This window comes from Ctenopharyngodon idella, chromosome 8 (genome assembly GCF_019924925.1).
Source record: "Ctenopharyngodon idella isolate HZGC_01 chromosome 8, HZGC01, whole genome shotgun sequence".
Taxonomy (NCBI): domain Eukaryota; kingdom Metazoa; phylum Chordata; class Actinopteri; order Cypriniformes; family Xenocyprididae; genus Ctenopharyngodon; species Ctenopharyngodon idella.
In genome coordinates, this window is record NC_067227.1 from 10,251,707 (window position 1) to 10,272,540 (window position 20,834).

Genomic DNA, 20,834 nt, shown 5'->3' on the forward strand with positions numbered 1-20,834 from the left:
GCTACTGTGTTCTTGTGTCGTTTTTCACAGGCGTAGCCAGTGATTTTCTGAGCAGTTCTCTTGAGGAAAAATCATGTTTTTACAGAAAAGATTTTGTATGTTTAATTTATACTGAACACCACCTTAAAAACACAGCTGTAAAGAGAAAGACGTGGAGTATATAGAAAAACACATTCCAGTGGAAAGGATGGATTCACACTTGTGAAATCAGCCACAGACACATTTATACTGTTTGAATAGGAACAGAAAAATATCAGTCGACAGCGATCATTAACAGAATAAACACTAATATTGGCTCATACCAATATGTTGCCTGATATATTCATGCATGCATGATATTAATCATACTGTTGACGATTCATTCATGTATGTTTACTTATTTTATTTTATTTTTTTATTTTACATTTTTATCAAAATGTCTTAAATGGATCTTTTGGTGAAATGACATGTGAACAGCATACTAGAGCAGGTGTCGGAAATATTTAAAAATAAAATTTTATTTAAATGATTAATACATTTCGTTAAAATGAATAAATTGATAAAATTTGATGTAAAAAAAAAAACATTTGAATAAAATAAAACAAAAGCATTGTAGGATAAGAGAGTTACTGAATTAAATTATAAAAAAAAACAATGCAGTGAGATACACAATCATTGCTCGTCTGCCTGTAAGTTTTGAAATAAAGTAAATCTATTAATATCCAAAGTATTTTATCTAACAGATGAAGATTGTGAAGAACGGAGTATAGAGAAAGAAAGACCCCAAAAAAGTATAAGAGATTGATGTGCAGAATGAAAGGAGAGAAAAGAAAGAAGCCGAGAGTCTTCTGAAACTCAACACTTTATACGCCGGGCCTCAGTAACAGGAGGAACACCTACTGAAGATCTTTGTGTTTCTCTTGCAGCCATTTAATGATGAACTCAACACAAAATGTTCCCTAGCAGGTCTGATTCGGTCACTACGGTCCTGGTAAAACACACAGAATAACTTTATAAACAGTTGTGGTTTTAACACCTTTAAGACCTTTAAGAGAATATTGCATTATCTCATGTCTGCAGAGATGGAAACAGACATATTTTGATACCAAGGTACATCACATGATCAGTTCTGATGGAAAACACACCCGGCTAACAGAGAGACAAAAAAAAAGAAACACTTCAGAATAATCAAACATATCAGAGAATATGGTGGAATATAATGTAAATTATTAAAGAAATCAATAACATGTAAAAGAATAATCATGCAACATAAGGCATAAAAAGAATCTAGAATTCATAAAGAAAATAAGATTCATAAAGAGGATAAAAAAATGAATAAAACTGAATAAACTTGAATTTGTTATATTAGGTTATGTGTGTGTGTGTGTGTGTGTGTGTGTGTATGTATATATAGGCTATATATATATATATATATATACAGGGGCGCAACTGCACATTTGCTGAGGGGTATGCAAGATCATGGTTGGCGCCCCCTCTAGCCTACATTGTGTTTGTCTACTTGTGACTTTAATGAATATGACATTGAGCAAATGATATGTTCAATTAATCCAGAAAATCCAAAGGATTCACATTTTCTCACATTTTTCAATATTCTTGCCACTCTATATCCCCTAACCCTCACACACAGAAAACGTCCTGCATTTTACTGTCGATTTAACACGTTAATTAGATTAATTAATTACGATTAAAAAAAAAACTTTAAATTTTTTAATGCACTTGCCCCGCCCCAAACCTATGTAGGTCATCTGATGAGGAATATAATGCAGGGCAACAGCTCACTATGCGATGGATAGAGCTTACAGAATGCAGTTATAATGGCCATAAAACTCAAGATACTGGAGCAAAAATGCCCCTTATTGAGTTTTGTCTCATATTTATCATATGAGTTAAGCAGTATCACAAAAGTAACGGATTTCAATATTACACGAGTGCTGTTTGTCCCAAATAAAATGAGTGCAACATGCAATACTTATTTTATACGTGTTTAAAATAACTTTATATTGTGTTATTTTAGACAAAATATTGTCTGGTTTGTTCAATTTTGCCAATGAAACTATAAAGACAAAGCAGAACTGTTCGTCTCCACGCAACACACAGCAGTGTTTCATTTCTGAATCTGCGTTTTGAATGTAACAGAAGTGATTCAGCGGATCATTCATAAAAGACTTGAAGCGGCGCTACACGCAGACCGACAGAGGCTTACAGTGATAATGATAGGTTACGCTTACCAATTTCTTGTTATCCACATGGACATCAATGTCCTCATTTTAAGACACAGTTTTTCATTTTCATTTTCTTTTTTGCGTTTTCTGTTTTCTGTTCTGCGCCCCAGAAACGCTTCCCTCCTCTGTCCATTTTGGACATGTGACTGTCCGTAACAGAGCAACGGCTTTTGTCGAAATGGTGAGCAGTTGATATCACTTGAATTTAAAATGCTAAACAAACATTATTTTTCAACAAACATCATTTTTAAATTTATTTTAAACGTTTTATTCAAAAAGATTTTCAAAGACGTTTTGGCACAATGGCGCCCCCCTCCGTGCGGCGCCTCTATGCACTGCATATACTGCATACCCCATTTTTGCGCCACTGTATATACAGGTGCTGGTCATATAATTAGAATATCGTGAAAAAGTTCATTTTTTTATTGTAAATTATTTAAAAAAATGAAACTTTCATATATTCTAGATTCCCTACATGTAAAGTAAAACATTTCAAAAGTTTTTTTTTTTTTAATTTGTTGATTAGAGCGTACAGCTAATGAAAGTCCAAAATCCAGTATCTCAAAATATTAGAATATTTACATTTGAGTTTCATTAAATGACCATCCCTACAGTATAAATTCCGGGTATCTTTTGTTCTTTGAAACCACACTAATGGGGAAGACTGCTGACTTGGCAATGGTCCAGGAGACAATCATTGACACCCTCCACAAAGAGAGTAAGTCACAGAAGGTCATTACTGAATGGGGTGGCTGTTTACAGAGTGAAATATCAAAGCATATTAAATGCAAAGTTGACTGGAAGGAAGAAATTGGGTAGGCAAAGGTGCACAAGCAACAGGGATGACCGCAAGCTTGACAATACTGTCAAGTAAAGCCGATTCAAACACTTGGGAGAACTTCACAATGAGTAGAATGAAGCTGGAGTCAGCACATCAAGAGTCACCACACTCAGACATCTTCAGGAAAAGGACTACCAAGCCACTTCCGAACCAGAGACAACGTCAGAAGCATCTTACCTGGGCTAAGGAGAAAAAGAACTGGACAGTGAACAGTGGTCGAAAGTCCTCTTTTCAGATAAAAGTAAATTTTGCATTTCATGTTGAAATCATGGTCCCAGAGTCTGAAGGAAGACTGGAGAGGCACAGAATCCAAGCTGCTTGAAGTCTAGTGTGAAGTTTCTGAAGTCAATAATGATTTGGGGGGGGCGTGACGTCTGCTGGTGTTGGTCCATTGTGTTTTATCAAGTGCAAAGTCAATGCAGCCATCTTCCAGGAGATTTTGGAGCACTTTATGCTTCCATCTGCTGACAAGCTTTATGGAGATGCTGATTTCCTTTTCCAGCAGGACTTTAGCATCTGCCCACAGTGCAAAAACCACTTCCAAGTGGTTTGCTGACCATGATATTACTGTGCTTTATTGGCCAGCCAATATGCCTGACCTGAATCTATGGGATATTTTCAAGAGAAAGATGAGAAACAGTCGATCCAACAATATACAGATGATCTGAAGGCTCAATAGTGCCTCAGCAGTGCCACAGGCTGATCACTTCCATGCCACACTTCACTGATGCTGTAATTTGTGCTAGGAGCAAGTCATTTGCTGTAATATGTCCTGCCGATCAAGTATTGAGTGCACAAAAGAACATACTTTAAAGAACTTGAACTTTTCTGTTTTGCAAATCCATTTTTTGATTGATCTTAGGAAATATTCTAATATTTTGAAATACTGGATTTTGGACTTTCATGAGCTGTACGCTCTAATCATCAAAATTTAAAAAAAAACTTTTGAAATGTTTTACTTTACATGTAGGGAATCTAGAATATATGAAAGTTTCATTTTTAAAAATAATTTATAATAAAAAAATTAACTTTTTGATGATATTCTAATTATATGACCAGCACCTGTATATATATATATATATATATATATATATATATATATATATATATATAGTATATGATGGCATCTTTTGTTCTCTAATATACAGTTTGTACCTGACAAAGGAACAGAAATAGACTACGAGTTCAGCCGCACTAATGTTGTTTTTTTAAAAGCTTCTTGTATGTTTCAACCTTTTAAATGTCTGATTATGCTGTTTCTTAAATACTGATTTTATTTAATAGCTAATACTTGTAGTCTGAGTAAGCCTACACTAATGATAGATATATTACTGGAGATTTAATTATTTGTACATATGTGTATTTGTTATGTTTTCATATGCAAGTTCCCTACTTGAGTTTGTAAATTTTAAATGAGAAAAGTAACGTGTATCACATGACGTGTCTGGGCTTCCGGGCCACAATGGGAGAAACGAAGCTTTTCAAAGCTTCGAATCAATTGAACCAATTGTTTTGCAAAATGATTCACTGTTTCGAAGCGTTCGAACGCCACACGCTGGTGACCCCTGCTGGTCAGAACAGTGTAAATACAACAAAAACATGCATAAAAACACCTTTTACAAACCCATTGCAAATGTTTTATTGAAAGTAAAATCTATCAAATGCAATTAGCTAATAATCCAATAAGATTAAATATCAAGTGTCTGTATAATATGTGTTCTTTTATCAATTTTCAGGGCTTGTTTTGTTTGTTTCATGGATGGCTCAGCTAAACAGGTCAATAAGAGACTATTAACTACTATTATTCCTTTAATTATACTAATGTCTCATTAAAACATCTACAAATATATAAAACTGATCAGAGATCAGGTAAAAACCACAGACTCATGATTCATGGGTTCACAGAGATCATCGCCCCCCAGTGGTGAACCACTGAAATTTCGAAACAGTTATAACGTAACAAAGCCTCGTTTGCTGAAATCACGTGACTTTGGCAGTTTGATACGAGCTCCGAACCACTGATTCAAAACAAAAGATTTGTAAAGGTTTCGAAGCTTCGGGAAGCAGTGTTTCGAAAGTGCCCATCATTACGGTCCGCTAGACTCCACCTTTTCAGGCAACCATCGGTAAAGCTGATAGCAATTCAACGTTGTATATATTTTGTGTTTTTTAAACTTCCGCAACTTCGTGTTCATGTAGTTTTTCCAGTCAAAGCTGCGCTCCAATTGCGCAGAGCGACTGAAAACTATTGTTACACTGCGCGGAGTCACGCAGCTTATGCACAAACATCAGGAAAGACAAACAATCAGCGCATCGAGGAGTATCAGTACGGTGAAGACGTGTCAACAGATCCCGATTCACACACACACACACACACACACAAACACACACACACACACACATGATTTCACCTGAACTTCAGCCACTGCTTCCACGAAAGCATGTGAAAGAGCTCCAAGGATGATGTGGCTTAAATGTCTTGGATGAACACAGTGGGTAGAGTATCATGATTTTATTTAACAGTATCTTTTCCTGTCTGACAGAACTGTTGTTTGTACGTGCAGATATTTTGCATGCCGCAGAATGTGTTGAGTGTTGATATGGTCATGCGTAATCTTTAACCGATCTCTGTAACAGATCGCTGTAGTAGATGACTGTTGTTTATTTGTAATGTATTGTTTTAAGGAAATAATAGCATAAACATTATATGCTTTTAGGTCATTTAAACAATAAAAAGCCCAATTAAACAAACAAACAAACAAAAAGTAAATAAAGCAACACAGAGGACACATTCTTGAATATATAACGTTCATAAATACTTAAAAAGTGTTTGGACACTTGGCACACCATTTGATACAATGTTGTGTAGCCTATATACATATTTTACATTGTAAAAATACCCGACGTGACACACCAGATACAAATAGGTCTCTGTGAACACATATAATGCATGCTTTCTGTCTTTATTACAGTTTTTCTCAGTGGCTTTGGTACATTTCTCAGATCAGAACTGAAATTCTCAAAACTACTTGTTCAACCTCCACATCATCTAGTCACTTGTACATCATAAAAGCAGTTTCTCATTCTTTTGAACAAATTGCAAATGCTTTGGTACATTCAGGCAATTGATTATGTACAATTCTCTGCTATTTCATACATTATCAACTGCTAATGTCATGTTGCTCAAAATGTATTATATGGTTCTCTGTTGAATAGTCTTACCCCTCAGAACATCTAGTCAAACAGGGTCAACAGCTGGGAAGAAGAAGAGGAGTAAGGATGTGTGGTAGAAGGGTAGGGATGTAAAACAGAGGAAGAGGTAGATAAGGCAAAGGGCGTAGGCATGTTTCTGGTGAAATAAGGACATCTATTGTAATGTTCTCAATCATGACCTTACAATGGCTTATGCGTGTCTAAAGGTGCAGCTGGACGTTTGGAGAAAAACCTTTTCCTCAATCATTCAAGCATTTCATAGACATATCAGGTATGTATTTCAGCAGTGTGCACTGCACTCTAATATGGTATACATGCTATAACCTTAATATTACAGCAGCATTTTTACACTTACAGGAGCATATTACACTTGATTTACACTTACAGTATAGTAGGCTAAATGAACTTTATACAGATACATACTATATCACACACATACACATGAATATACAGTGTATGTATAAAGTCTTGTCTTTTTCATTTATCACAAGGACATTTTACACTAATTTGTTGACACTGTCGTAAAATCCGTAGCCATAGTTTACATCTGAAATATTCATCACTGTTATATTGACAACATGGCTAAGCATTTTGACTATCTTGTTCGAGAGCAATGACACAAGGACTTGTCGTTCTGATGGCACTGATACGTTCACTGACATAAATACTTGCTTTTGAGAGATGATTTTGAGCAGGTTACAGGCTTTTGCATGTAATCCAATATGTTGTGCTGTTTATACAAATTGTTTTGAGAAATGAACATACTGTTTTGCGAATTTTAAGGATGATTTGAGAAATGTGCCAAAGCAACTGAGAAAAACTGTAATTTATGGTTGTACATGATATATCCACACGCTGTTCTATTCATACACACCCTGCTTTAGGCTACATAATATTTGGATTAGATCTGTTTAATTAAGGTGGCATGAAAGTGAAGTTGCGCTCCTATTGTGTCATATATCATCCGAGTGAAGCTGCTTCTGGAACAAGAACAAATGTAGGGCGGGGCTTGATTTTGTCTGTGGGGAATTGATTGGATGGTTGGGGTTCGCTGCAAGAGGGAGGGGAAGTTACTCTGATTCAAGATTACAAGGAACATGAATTTAACACCATAATGATAAATGATTTATTATAAACACTGTGATATTCCATGAACAAAAGCAAGGTGACTTTAACAATCTATTATATCATGACCTGGAGTTTTGGACTAGAAGCGTGTGAATGAGTTAAAGGGGTCATGAACTGCGTTGTTTTATTGTTGTATAATGTTTCCTGGGGTGAACTTATAATGTTAGTATGCTATTAACATCAAAAATGGTCATAATTTAGAAATAAAAGGCATTTTTCCTACCCTGATTTTATCCTCTGATTTGAACGCTCTATTTTAAGGGGCGTGTCTGTGTGAGACTTAAGTGTAAACGCCCACTGCTGTGATTGGCTAACATCTTTGCATATGAAATAGCCAAGTATTACTCTCTCTTTTAGCACGTCTTTACTATTACAGCTCTCAAGGTTTACTAATCGTGAAAAGTGCTGCATTACATTTATATCTATGGCATTATATTTAGATGGTGGCATGAAAGGTTGCAGAGATGAACATTGTAGTCGATCACAGACATGTTGTTGAGCTCATGAAAGCAGTGATCTCGTCATTGAAACTCAATTTCTGCACACTAATGAATGCTTTCATCGTAACTAACAGTGCAAACTCAATGTAACTAAGAGATTCACTGAATAAAACGGGAGTTTCGGCGCGAGTTCACTGCGAGCTCTACCGATTGTAAAGAGGGCGTTCTTTGGTCGCTTTCTATAAATAATTTAATCACCGTTTAAATAACAGATTATTTTCATCCTACTAAGAGAAACAATGTGAAGTTGACTGTTTAGTCACTGGTTTGATTTACTGACACATAGACAAAGAACATCTGACTGTACATCAATCATTAATATCAGATCAGGCATCAGAATTAACAAAGTTAGTGACATGTTGTTGCATTACTGTCGAGTCCATATCGTTAAAGTCTGTTTGCAAAGCCTGCGCCGAAATGTGATTGATTTACCAAAGAATTCACAGTGCCCAGTTAGAAATTTTATTGTTCTAAGAATGTTCTGAAAACATTATGCTATGTTCTGGGAATGTTTTAAGTGGCAAGTTTTATTTTTGTTCTCAGAATATTCTCATAAAATGTAGGTTAACATTCTTTAAAAACATTTTAAACATGTTTAATGATAACATTGTTAGAACATTATCTCCTAACATTCTTATAAAGTTTCCCAGCTGCACTGGATGTGGATTCCAATGTCGCTCAAATGTCAAATTTTGGTCGAATATGAAAATCAGGTTGACGTCTAAACCCAACATTTATTTGACGTCAAGCTCCAATGTCATTAAGCAACTCCCAAAAACAGCATTACCAGCTTCACTTATTACAAGCCAGATTGATTTTATTTCTGTCATACGTGTATAAAAGCTCTTATTTAGATTTTTAAAAAAAAAAAAGACTTTTAGATGATGTCTGTTTGGTTTGAGGCCACCATTATGGCGATCAGTGTTTGCTTTAGTTGGGCAGTTTGACTCTTACCTTTTTAATGTTAGTTTTTCTTTGGCTGCTGTAACTGTTGTTATGGCAAGAACATCAAAAGAAAATGTGATCAGGTGATGTTAGCTAGGCTATATAATCATCATGTAGCGGTCTAATTATCTGATTTCACCCAGTTTCCAGAGTCCACATCCGTGTTAGGGGATAATGTTCTAACAATGTTATGACTAAACATTTTTAGAATGTTTTTAAAGAATGTTATCCTACCTTTTCGCAGAACATTCTGGGAACAAAAATAAAACTTGCCACTGAAAACATTCCAAGAACATAAAAAATTTCTAGCTGGGATGTACCAAATACAAATAAATAAAGCTCAACTGAGACATTCACATTGTTGAAAATAAATAACTATATTCCTAGCATTAGGATCCTTTTGAAAGGTAATGTTATTTTAGTCCTGTATCGCTCTTCTCTCCTCCTCATCTCACTAACACACCAGTGGGTGGGGCTAATGATGCAATGATGAAGTAGTCATTGATTTCTTCTGTGGAGGCGGAGTTTCACCTATCTATGAAGGGACGAGTCATTCACTGGGCCTGGTGTTAATAAAAGCTTTTATTGGACTAATGAGGAAGTTTTCAGTTCTGAAACTTACAGGATATTCTTACAGTATGATGATCTCTTATATATATCAAAAGCTCAAGGAAAAGCAGATTTCTCAATTCATGACCCCTTTAAACTCGTCTTATTTTCCTGTATTTGCAGATATCTGTCTGTGCTCCTGCTGTGTGTTGTAGCATGTAAAGTCTCTTTGCTTTATTACTCCTGGAGTTTGCCCCGCTGCCACCATCTTCCTGCACCATGACCGGCAATGATCGCTCAGGGAAATCCTCCTTCTGGCCCTCGTTCGGCAGCTTCAGGCCGCGTCAGGAGCGGGTGATGCTGGCCCGCAGCGAGAGCACGCCGGGAGAGCCGGTCCTGAAGATCACCATCACCGAGACCACGGTGATCGAGGCCGATGCGGGCGTGTGGAACTCCAGGGCTCTGACCTTCCTGGCGCTCTGGTACTTCTTCAGCTTCTGCACACTCTTCCTCAACAAGTACATCCTCTCTCTGCTGGAGGGAGAGCCGAGTATGCTGGGTAGGTGTGCTCTGATTTAGCAGGCTGTTTGTTAACACAGATTCTCAAACAAAGATAAGTGCAATAAAAAGCTGTATTGGCAAACAAAGCATTTAAGTGAACTTGGCCTCCATTCCACTGATGGGTGACCCTGCCAGGAACACGATCAGCTCATGCTTCACCACAAAATAAACAGAGAAAAATGATATTTCCAGGGTTCCCATGTGAAATAACCTGGACATAATATTTAATTTCAAAGCCTGTAAAAGTTGTGGAAATATATCGGTTAAGAGGTTTGAGAACCCTGCGTTTAGTTAATAGTAAATAAAGTCGTTTTGCACTATGACATTATTTTCATGACATTTTACCCCCATACTCCTATACATATGGACAGAAAATCACAAATCTGTGTTTTTTGGCTGAATAGCGACATACACTATAGTACATTCAACCAGATTCGGCCCAATACCAATTTACTATCTGGGATATCTATGTATTTCCAATTTTTTTATATTTAGATTGTTTTTTTTGTTTTTTTAAAGCAATTTTTTTTCTGTGTTTATTTTAAAAATGTTATTTCACATCCTACCCACTGTTGTCCTACAAACAATGAAGGCTATGAAAACAAATATACGAATGTAACCATGTAGGCTATGGGTTAAAGTCACATTACTTTCTAACATTGTAACAACACTATAATCTAAAAAGAAAAATAATGCTTTTTAAGGTACTTTACAGGTACTGCTATCATAACAATACACTTGTAATCAGTGTTGGGGAAAGTTACTTTTAAAAGTAATGGATTACAATATTGTGTTACTCCCTAAAAAAAGTAACTGATTGTGTTACTTAGTTACTTTTTATGAAAAATAATGCGTTACATTACTTTTGCACTACTTTTTCTCACCTGGGCTGGGCTTGCTTGTTTGTTTTTTAATAACAACAAAAAAGTTCTATTTTTGGCAAATATTAAGGCCCTTCCACACCAAAAGTGAGATGAATAAGCCTCAGGCTGAAGGAAATGCAAATTCACGCCTGTACAGAGATGAGTAAATGCATGTTCACATTTAGTCTAGAACTACAATAACATCATGTTCACACACAGCGAACACAACACCTCTGACCTTTATTCCTCTCAACATGAGGACAGGAGAGCTGTCAGTCAATAAATGTGAAGAAGTAACTTGAGTTACTTATTTGAAAAAGTAACTCAGATATTTTGTTGTAAATTGAAAAGTAATGCATTACTTTACTAGTTACTTGAAAAAGTAATCTGATTACGTAACTCAAGTTACTTGTAATGCGTTACCCCCAACGATGCTTGTAGGCTTAAAATTCTACATATGGCACATTTAATGTCCAACAACAAAACATTTTAGCAAAATGTATATTTTAGTCAGGATTATGGTGCTCCTATTATATTGCGCTTTGTGTGTTTGTTCGCTGAAGTAAGTTTAGCGGAGACTCGCTTGTTCGTCCACTCCTGACAGCAAAATGTAAATATTTCTAACATTTACAGATGGAGAATATACCAGTGAAATGTAAATGCCACATCTCGAACACATTAACCCTCTGGTGTTGTTCATTTGGGAGTCACACTTGTGACCGAACACCTGAAATGTAACTTTTTTTATTTTCAGTAAAATCAATGTAATAGATTTTAGTTCTATAATGTTTTTTCTTTTTTCTTTTGTATTTTGAGAGAATTTCATGGTACTAATTAATATTTATGCAATAATTATGATCATTTTTTTCACATTGAAAATAATACAAAATAAAACAATAAAAATTTTTTACTTTTAAATTAAAGCAGTATTTCATGTTAAAAGAGAGACAATGCCTTTAAAATCCAATTTTTGAAGGTAGATTAGTGCCATCTGGTGGCAGTAAAACAAGAAAAACCTCTAATGCCATAGTGTAACCACTATATTCCTATGTAGCTCTCTATAAAGAGGCTTATAAATTCTCTAGTTGTTTTTATACATAAATACTTATTTTTATTAAGTTGTGGATTTGGCTATATATTTAGACATTCTCAAAGACTACTTTTTGTTAAGGTTTAGATTTTTTTTTTTATTATTGAAATGTTGATTTGAAGCATCAGTTTTTGCATTAATTTTATTACAGTCAAACCTGAACACAAAGAGATTTTGTTACACATAACATCAAAATTCAACAAAAATGTAACAGAAATGAACAGGAATGCTTTATCAGAGGTCAAGCAACCTGATTTCAACCTCTTATTTGAGTCTTCTGGCTTAATTTTGCCATATTGTTACAGTCACACCAGTTGATTTGTGTGTGTGTATAATAGTGTGTGAGAGGTGCTTGTAATATCAAACTATTGTCATTATAAATGGTATCACCTCATCCTATTTTGTTTATTACAATATATTGATATATCGTACAAACTCGATATAATGAGAATTTGTCACAATGGGGGGATCCTATTAGACGTCATTTTATTTGTGCGAAGTGTAGTTTAATGTTTTTTCCTGAATTCTGACCTGGTGTGTTTTCATGAGTTTAACCCATTTAACTAAAGCATTGTTTATTAGTCTTGAATGTATGTGTTTGTTTGCATCTGTGGTTTAGGTGCCGTCCAGATGGTTTCCACGACTGTCATCGGCTGTGTTAAAATGCTTGTTCCGTGTCCGCTGTACCATCACAAGTCCCGCACCGAATACCCCTCCAACTTCCTCATGATCATGCTGTTCGTGGGACTGATGAGGTGCGTTCGCACTCAAACCCTTGTTTGTTGTTCATGTGTGCTACACAATTAATGCAGTTCAGTGTGGGATATGAGGATTCTCTGAACAAAATGTAGGTAATGTGATATTGCATGTGTGCATAAATAACATGAAAATGTTTGACTGTAAAGTGGATGAGGGAGAATTTCACAAAACGAAGACATGTTTCAATAATGGTGAGAGTAGAACAACAGCTAACTGTCTTCAGATCTGCTGTCGCTCGATGGATTCAGGCAAAGAAAGCAGTGGAACTGGTTTTACAGACACGGTGGGCTCATTCTTCCTCTTTTTCTCTGTGCTGTCAGGTTCACAACTGTGGTGCTGGGTTTGGTCAGTCTGAAGAATGTGGCTGTGTCGTTTGCCGAGACGGTGAAGAGCTCCGCCCCTATCTTCACTGTGATCATGTCCCGCCTCATACTGGGAGAATACACAGGTGTGCATGACTGACAGCTCAAATACATGCCACTTGAAAGTATGTGAACCACTTGCAGAATCTGTGAAAATGTGAAAAATTTTAACAAAATAAAAGAGATAATACAAAATGCATGTTATTTTTTATTTAGTACTGTCCTGATTAAGATATTTTACATAAAAGATGTTTACATATAATTCACAAGACAAAAAATAGCTGAATTTATTAAAATGACCCAGTTCAAAAGTTTGTGAACCATTGATTCTTAATACTGTGTGTGGTTACCTGGATGATCTACAACTGTTTGTTTGTGTTGTGATGGTTGTTCATAAATCTCTTGTTTGTCCTGAGCAGTTAAACTGAGCTCTGTTCTTCAGAAAAATCCTCCAGGTCCTGCAGATTCTTCAGTTTTCCACCATCTTTTGCATATTTGAACCCTTTCCAGCAGTGACTGAATGATTTTGAGATCCGTCTTTTCACACTGAGGACAACTGAGGGACTCAAACACAACTATTAAAAAAGGTTCAAACATTCACTGATGCTCCAGAAGGAAACACGATGCATCAAGAGCCGGGGGGTGAAAACTTTTGAACAGGATGAAGAGGTCCAAATTTTTCTTATTTTGTTTAAATATCAGTTTTTTTCATTGAGTACTGCCCTTCGGAAGCAACAGAAGATACTTACGTGTTTCCCGGAGACAAATTAAATACAATTTACCTTGATCTTCAAATTCCAAAAGTTTTCACCCCCCGACTCTTAATGCATCGTGTTTCCTTCTGGAGCATCAGTGAATGTTTGAACCTTTTTTATTAGTTGTGTTTGAGTCCCTCAGTTGTCCTCAGTGTGAAAAGACGGATCTCAAAATCATTCAGTCACTGCTGTAAAGGGTTCAAATATGCAAAAAATGCTGGAAAACTGAAGAATCTGCAGGACCTGGAGGATTTTCTGAAGAACAGAGCTCAGTTTAACTGCTCAGGACAAACAAGAGACTCATGAACAACCATCACAAAACAAACAAACAGTCGTAGATCATTCAGGTAACCACACACAGTATTAAGACTCAATGGTTCACAAACTTATGAACGGGGTCATTTTAATAAATTCAGCTATTTTTTTGTCTTGTGGATTATATGTAAACATCTTTTACGTAAAATATCTTCATCAGGACAGTACTAAATAAAAAATAACATGCATTTTGTATTATCTCCCTTATTTTGTTAAAATTTTTCACATTTTCACAGATTCTGCAAGGGGTTCACAAACTTTCAAGTGGCATGTATATGCCGCTGCTGTAACGCGTTTGTAAGTGAATGGACCAGAGTATAGAAGCTTGTAAAAAATAAAATAAAAAGGTAATTGCGCCTTTTTATCTCGCAATTCTGTCTTTTTCTCTCAAAATTGATATAAACTCACAATTCAGATTTTTTTCTCGCAATTCCGAGTTATCTTACAATTGACTTTTTTTCTCAGAATTGTGATAAAAACTTGTAATTCTGACTTTTTTTCTCACAATTCTGACTTTCTCGCAATCATTTGTTTTTTTCCTCACATTTGAGTTTTTTCTCGCAATTCTAAATTTTTTCTCTCAGCCATGATACTGTATATCACGCAATTCTGACTTCTTTTTGCACAATTCTGAGTTTCTCTCAATTCTGACTTTTTTTCTCTCAGAAATGATATAAATCGCAGTTCTCACTTTTATCTCATAATTCTGAATTTATATCTTGCAATTGACTTATTTTGCAATTCTTTTTTTTTCTCACAATTCTAACTTTTTTCTCAGAATTGTGAGATATAAACACAAACTGCGAGTTATAAAAACTGAATTACGTGTTGTAAACTCAGAATTGTGAGAAAAAAAGTCGCAGTTACCTCTTTTATATTTTATTCTGTGGCAGAAACGAGTGTCCGTTTTCGGGTCAGTCTAGTAGGGGAGTAACGACACATTCATGTCACGATTTGGTTCGATACACAATACTGATCTTACCATACTTTGAATAAACACTAAATAGAGTTAAAATAGTACTTTTTTTAAATTATTACTTCTAAAACATGTGTTAAACAGTTAATAAAAAGAACAGTTCATTAAAATGCTAAATTTGGTAATACATCAGGAATGATGGGCTTGGAATTGGAATCAGACTTTTTAGATATTTTAAATATGTGGGAAGAACAAAACACTAAACTTGGTTAATGTGTTTATCTGACAAAATTATTTGTCAAAACAGGCAAACTACAGCTGCAGGTTTGATTTTACTATGATAAACAAAAAACAAAAAGCTGACAGGAAAAAGCAAACATTGACTACAACATAATCAGTTATTAATATTTCATTGGTTCTTTCTTGTGTTCATAATTTCTTTGTATGACAGCCTGGACAAAAATTATGTTGCACAATTTGGCATGTTTCATTGTGTTATTATCACAAATTGAGTCAAAGCACAACTACGCAATATGATTACATATTCTTTAAAACATTTTTAATAATATTTGACTAAAGGATGAAAATGTCAATTTTCCCAGCCTGGGCATCGCTTTTGGCCACTACTGTACATACAGTTAAAAAGTTTTAAATATTGTATTTTATTAACCTGTTAACTATCACTCTCCTTGTAATTTATTATTAATAATTAATAAACATGGACGCTCAAATGCGTGACCTTCTGGGTTTACCATATCTGATGCTAAATTAAATTTGTCTGAATGTTCATTTTGGGTGAACTATACACAATACATATTATGACATTTTTGTGTTGTGAAACATTGTGACACGATATATTGTGACAGACATTTCTTAAGGGTTTGACTTGAGCCAGTATTTAATCACCTAGACGGCTGATGTAGAGTGTGTGTGTGTGTGTGGCAGGTTTCTGGGTGAACATGTCTCTGATTCCCGTGATGGCGGGTCTGGCTCTCTGCACCGCCACTGAGATCAGCTTCAACATGCTGGGCTTCTCCGCCGCGCTCTCCACCAACATCATGGACTGGTGCTGCTCTCACACACACGCTTCACACCGACACTTCACCGTAACCCTGATCTAACACAGTTTCCCTGTCTCAGCTTACAGAACGTGTTTTCCAAGAAGCTGTTGAGTGGGGACAAGTATAAGTTCAGGTGAGTGCTGTTGATTTGTACACTCTCTTCCATCGCCTGGTCCGAACCCGAGTTCGACCGCTCCCCCCTCCCCCGCTGGATTGTGTTCACATTATAATGTTTGGGTCCATCAGGGATGATGAAAGAAAGTTTTTCAAATATGAATACATTTTTAAAACAAAATTGCTTAAGAAAAAATGGTAACACTTTACAGTAAGGTTCCATTAGTTAACTACATCAGTTAAGATCACCTAAAGCGTTTATAAAGCTCAGTTAACTCTTTTGACTGAATTTACTGGCAATCCATGATGTCAGTGTTATACGGTAGGGGGCGCTGTTACTCATCATCTAATGAGTACAGAATCTGTGGATCAGAACACAGGTGAAGCAGCAGCAGAATCGAGCGATAGAAGCGTTGTAACATTGTGACGCTCTGCTGTTTGTCTGTAGTCCTCCAGAGCTGCAGTTTTACACCAGCGCCGCTGCTGTGATCATGCTCATTCCTGCCTGGATCTTCCTGATGGTCAGTCCGTGCAAACGCACCATCTGAGATACTGCTTTTATAAAACACTGGCCACATCACATGTTACACACATTGTCACCTGACATGTAAACTATGACTTTAATAGCAGGTAAATGGAAATCTTGTAAAATAAATAAATAAATAAATAATAAATTAAAATAATAATAAATTAATACAACAGACTAAAATAAATTGATTAAATTAAATAAATATTTACATAAATGTATTTAAATATATTTAAATAAAAATAAATAATAAATTAATTCATTTAATTGAAATTAAATAAGTACAATTTGATTTAAATAAAAATAACCACATAAATAACAACATTTAATTAAAATAAACAAAAAAATTATTATAATAAATATTTGATTAAAATAAAAATAAATAACTACATAAAAACATTTAATTAAAATAAATAAAGTAGATACATTTAATAAAACTAAATAAATAAAATTCGATTAAATAAACAGAAAAGCATTGTAAAAATGTAAAAATTAAAAATATAATCAAACTAAGTAACTAAATAAATGAATAAAATTGTATTTCAATTAAGAAATAATAAATAAATTAATTAATTAATTTTATTAAAATAAATAATTAAATACAATTTAAATTAAACAAGATAAATTGCCACATATTAAACATTTAATTAAAATAAATAAATAAATGATTAAAATAATCAAATTTGATTTACATAAATAAAATAAATGCATTAAACTAAGTAAACAAAATGTATTGATTTAAATACATAAAAAGCAGTGTAAATATGTAAAAATATAAAATAAAAATAAGATTAATTTAAGTAAATAAATTGATTTAAAATAAATAAAATTCCATTTAAAAAAATAATTAATACATTAATACTTTTGATTAAATTAATTAAATTTTGATTTAAATAAAAAATAAATAACCGCACAATTAAAAACATTTAATTAAAATAATAAATACAAAATAAAATAACTACATAAATAAAGTCATTAAATCAAAATAAATAGATAAATTATTAAATAAAAATTTATTTAAATAAATAAAAATAAATAGAAAACCAGTATAAAATAAATAAATAAATAAATGAAATTAGGAAACTAAATAAATAAATTGACTAAAATAAAAAATATTAAAATAAATGAAATTTAATTTAAATTAAATGAATACACATGATTGAATTAATTTGATTAAAATAAATGAATAATACATCTAACAGTACAGCACTACAGTGAATAGAAAAACGCACTGATGTAATGTCATAGAAACTGAATATTTTCTGCGTTTATAAAATTACTTTTTCACAGTAGTAATCGGGACTTTATACATGTCAATATAAATCCTCGCGTGAGGATGATCACATGTGGCAGACTGATGATGTCACTGTGTGTCCCGCAGGATTTACCCGTGATCGGGAAGAGTGAACGGAGCTTCAGTCTGTCTCAGGATGTCGTTCTGCTGCTGCTGTTCGACGGCGTCCTGTTCCACTTACAGAGCGTCACGGCGTACGCGCTCATGGGCCGCATCTCGCCCGTCACGTTCAGGTGCCGCGTCTCTTTCTTCCATTGACGTGTCCTCTGTCTGTGATGTTGTGCTGTGAGTGTACTGAAGTGTGTGTGTGCCCTGTGTAGCGTCGCGAGCACGGTGAAACACGCGCTGTCCATCTGGCTGAGCATCATCGTGTTCAGTAACCCCATCACTGTGGTGTCGGCGGTCGGGACGGTCCTGGTGTTTGTGGGAGTTCTGCTGTACAACAAGGCCAAACAGATGCAGAGAGACACTCTCGTCCAGCACGCTCTCAACCAGTCGGCCGAAGCCGAGCAGAAGCACATGATTCACGACGGTGACGTCACATCTGCCAAATAAAGCCACGCCGGATCTGCGTTCCTTTAAACTGAACGGTGTTCGCTAGCTGTGGGTCCAAACGCAGGGTAATCCTGTGAGAATCGGAAAGGCGTAGAACATAATCAAAGCTCATTGATGTGGGCGTCAGGTTTCACAGGGATCATGCCTTATATAACTGTGGTTTTGGGACCCAATTCTGCTTTTTGTAGGTTTACTGACAACCAAAAGAGAATTAAAGAAACATTTAAGCGTTGCAATATTGTACGGTGTTTGTACATGAGCAACTGACTCTCACCAGCAAATATCCTGCTCATATTTGACCCTAAAATAAAAAAATAGACAATAAAGCCTGTTTTTAGGGCCATTGTGGCTTTTTTTTTTATTATTATTGCGTTTGATTCATTGTCATCTCTCAAATTAGTTTTGCGCAAAAAACAACTTCATTTGAATTTAGGATGAAATATGACATGATGGACATTCCTCAAGAGAGTATTTTGCAAAGACCAAGTTCAATTACTGGTCACTAATTTCACAAACCTCACGTAAAGACAAGCAGGTTATGTATATTTTCTTGTGCACTAAATGCAATGATTGTAGCAAACCACAATCATCATCCATCCTGTGTTTGACCTCGTTTAATCATGTGTTTTGTTACAGAAACTGACAGAACTTTTTCTCTTGTTGTCATTTATTTTGGATCTAGGATTTTTGAACCGTTTAAAGATTGTGCCCAGAATATCAAATGACTTGAAGTTTTCCTGTGTTTTTCTGCCTTACGGAGGTCTTGAGAGGGTTTATTCCACTTGTTCTCTTTGTCATTTGTTTGAATTTTCTCTGTTATTGTGACTGAGCAGGAGAAACTGATTTGTCAAATACTTGATGAAATGGCAAGGTTATGTATGTTTAATCGTTGGTTTAAAAAAACTGTGGTGGCTTGATATAAAATGATGTACTGTACGTTTTGAAAATGTACAATAACCATTAATGGGAATTGTCTGTATAATTTGGTGTTTATTTGTGCAAATGATAACATTTTCATTCAAATGAATTTTGCATTTCTTTATTAAATGTATACAGTGCAACATTTGTGCATTTTCATGCATTTGTTTAGCTGTCAAAAGCATTTACATGATCACTGAACACCAGTGGGCTGGATTAAACAGTGCACTGTTCCATTACAACATATGGGCCATCCTACAGAACTGGTGTAAACTGCTGTCCCACAGCCAAAAAACACATTTAAAAAGCATTTAAGTATTCAATGTTTAGATGTTTACTAAGATCCTTCTATTATCTGTTGAATCCCACAATAATATTTAAAATATGAGTAAGCTTAATATATATAAAATCATGATTTATTGGGTACTTTCAATTGGAACTCTAAAATTTCAACTTGTGAAAATATTGAAATAATTTTTGCAATTTCTTCCATTGATGTTTTTAAAAATATATTTTAGATTTTTTTTTTTAAAGTCAAGTAAAAAAAATAAAATAAAATAAATTTTATATATATATATATATATATATATTTTTTTTTTTTTTCTTCTTCTTCTTTTTTCTTTTTTTTTTTAATCATGAAACTTTATGTAAAAATGTGTCCCGCATTTTCACTCCATTGGCTGAGACTGATTTTAACACTTCTACATGTATGATCAGGAAATATTCCTGTGTCCCTCCCTCTCATAGCCTCTCTTTCATAGTAGATAGGTCCATCATTTTGAGTTAAATGTGTTCAAAAGTCACTACCAAACACCTTTTTTCTGCAATTTCTGTTATTCGATAAAATGTAGTTTTTATGTGTGTACAACTGTTCAGAGCGGTGTTAGCTAACCATGTGCTGATTAGCATCTAAAATTGTCACATCCGAAACTTCTCGACATGTTTTTTTAATTTATTTTTTTAATTCAATGCCACAAGAACAAGACTTCTCGACATGTTTCAGCCGTGACTGTTTTGGTAGTGACATCATTGTTTTGTTAGTGACAAAAGGGAACACATAATCATTTATTTGAGGAAAATAAACACAATTTTAGTACAGTTATGTAAATCATTAGTATGTTTCAGTATGCGAGTTAAAATTCTGTAATGTGATGTGGTCACTACCAAAAATGTGAAGTCACTACCGAAACATGAGATGTTTTGTCAAAAATAAAGTATATGGAATTATCAACTATGTTATTATAGTGTTTGGTTCAATGTATATTCAAACTAATGAATCCTTAACTTGCAGTATGATAAACTTTATGCATTTTACAGAGAAAGATTGGATTAAAAATACAACAAATC

The 20,834-nt window shown here is 34.6% G+C and overlaps 1 protein-coding gene across 4 annotated transcripts; it reads left to right on the forward strand.

The window, feature by feature from the left end:
• Positions 1-5,055: 5,055 nt before the first annotated feature.
• Positions 5,056-19,630, forward strand: si:ch73-236j9.2 (solute carrier family 35 member E2A). 4 transcript variants are annotated; one of them, XM_051902478.1, is made up of 10 exons: positions 5,056-5,559; positions 6,483-6,547; positions 9,582-9,957; positions 12,532-12,667; positions 12,992-13,119; positions 15,965-16,085; positions 16,160-16,213; positions 16,643-16,715; positions 18,102-18,247; positions 18,335-19,630. In XM_051902478.1, the coding sequence occupies exons 3-10, from the start codon at positions 9,678-9,680 to the stop codon at positions 18,567-18,569; spliced, it is 1,173 nt and encodes a 390-aa protein (XP_051758438.1). In that variant the 5' UTR covers positions 5,056-5,559; positions 6,483-6,547; positions 9,582-9,677; the 3' UTR covers positions 18,570-19,630. The 4 variants fall into 4 exon arrangements, with proteins under 4 accessions (XP_051758438.1, XP_051758439.1, XP_051758437.1 ...); XM_051902479.1 differs by having other exon boundaries at positions 5,056-5,555; XM_051902477.1 differs by lacking the exon at positions 6,483-6,547 and having other exon boundaries at positions 5,056-5,555.
• Positions 19,631-20,834: the final 1,204 nt, after the last annotated feature.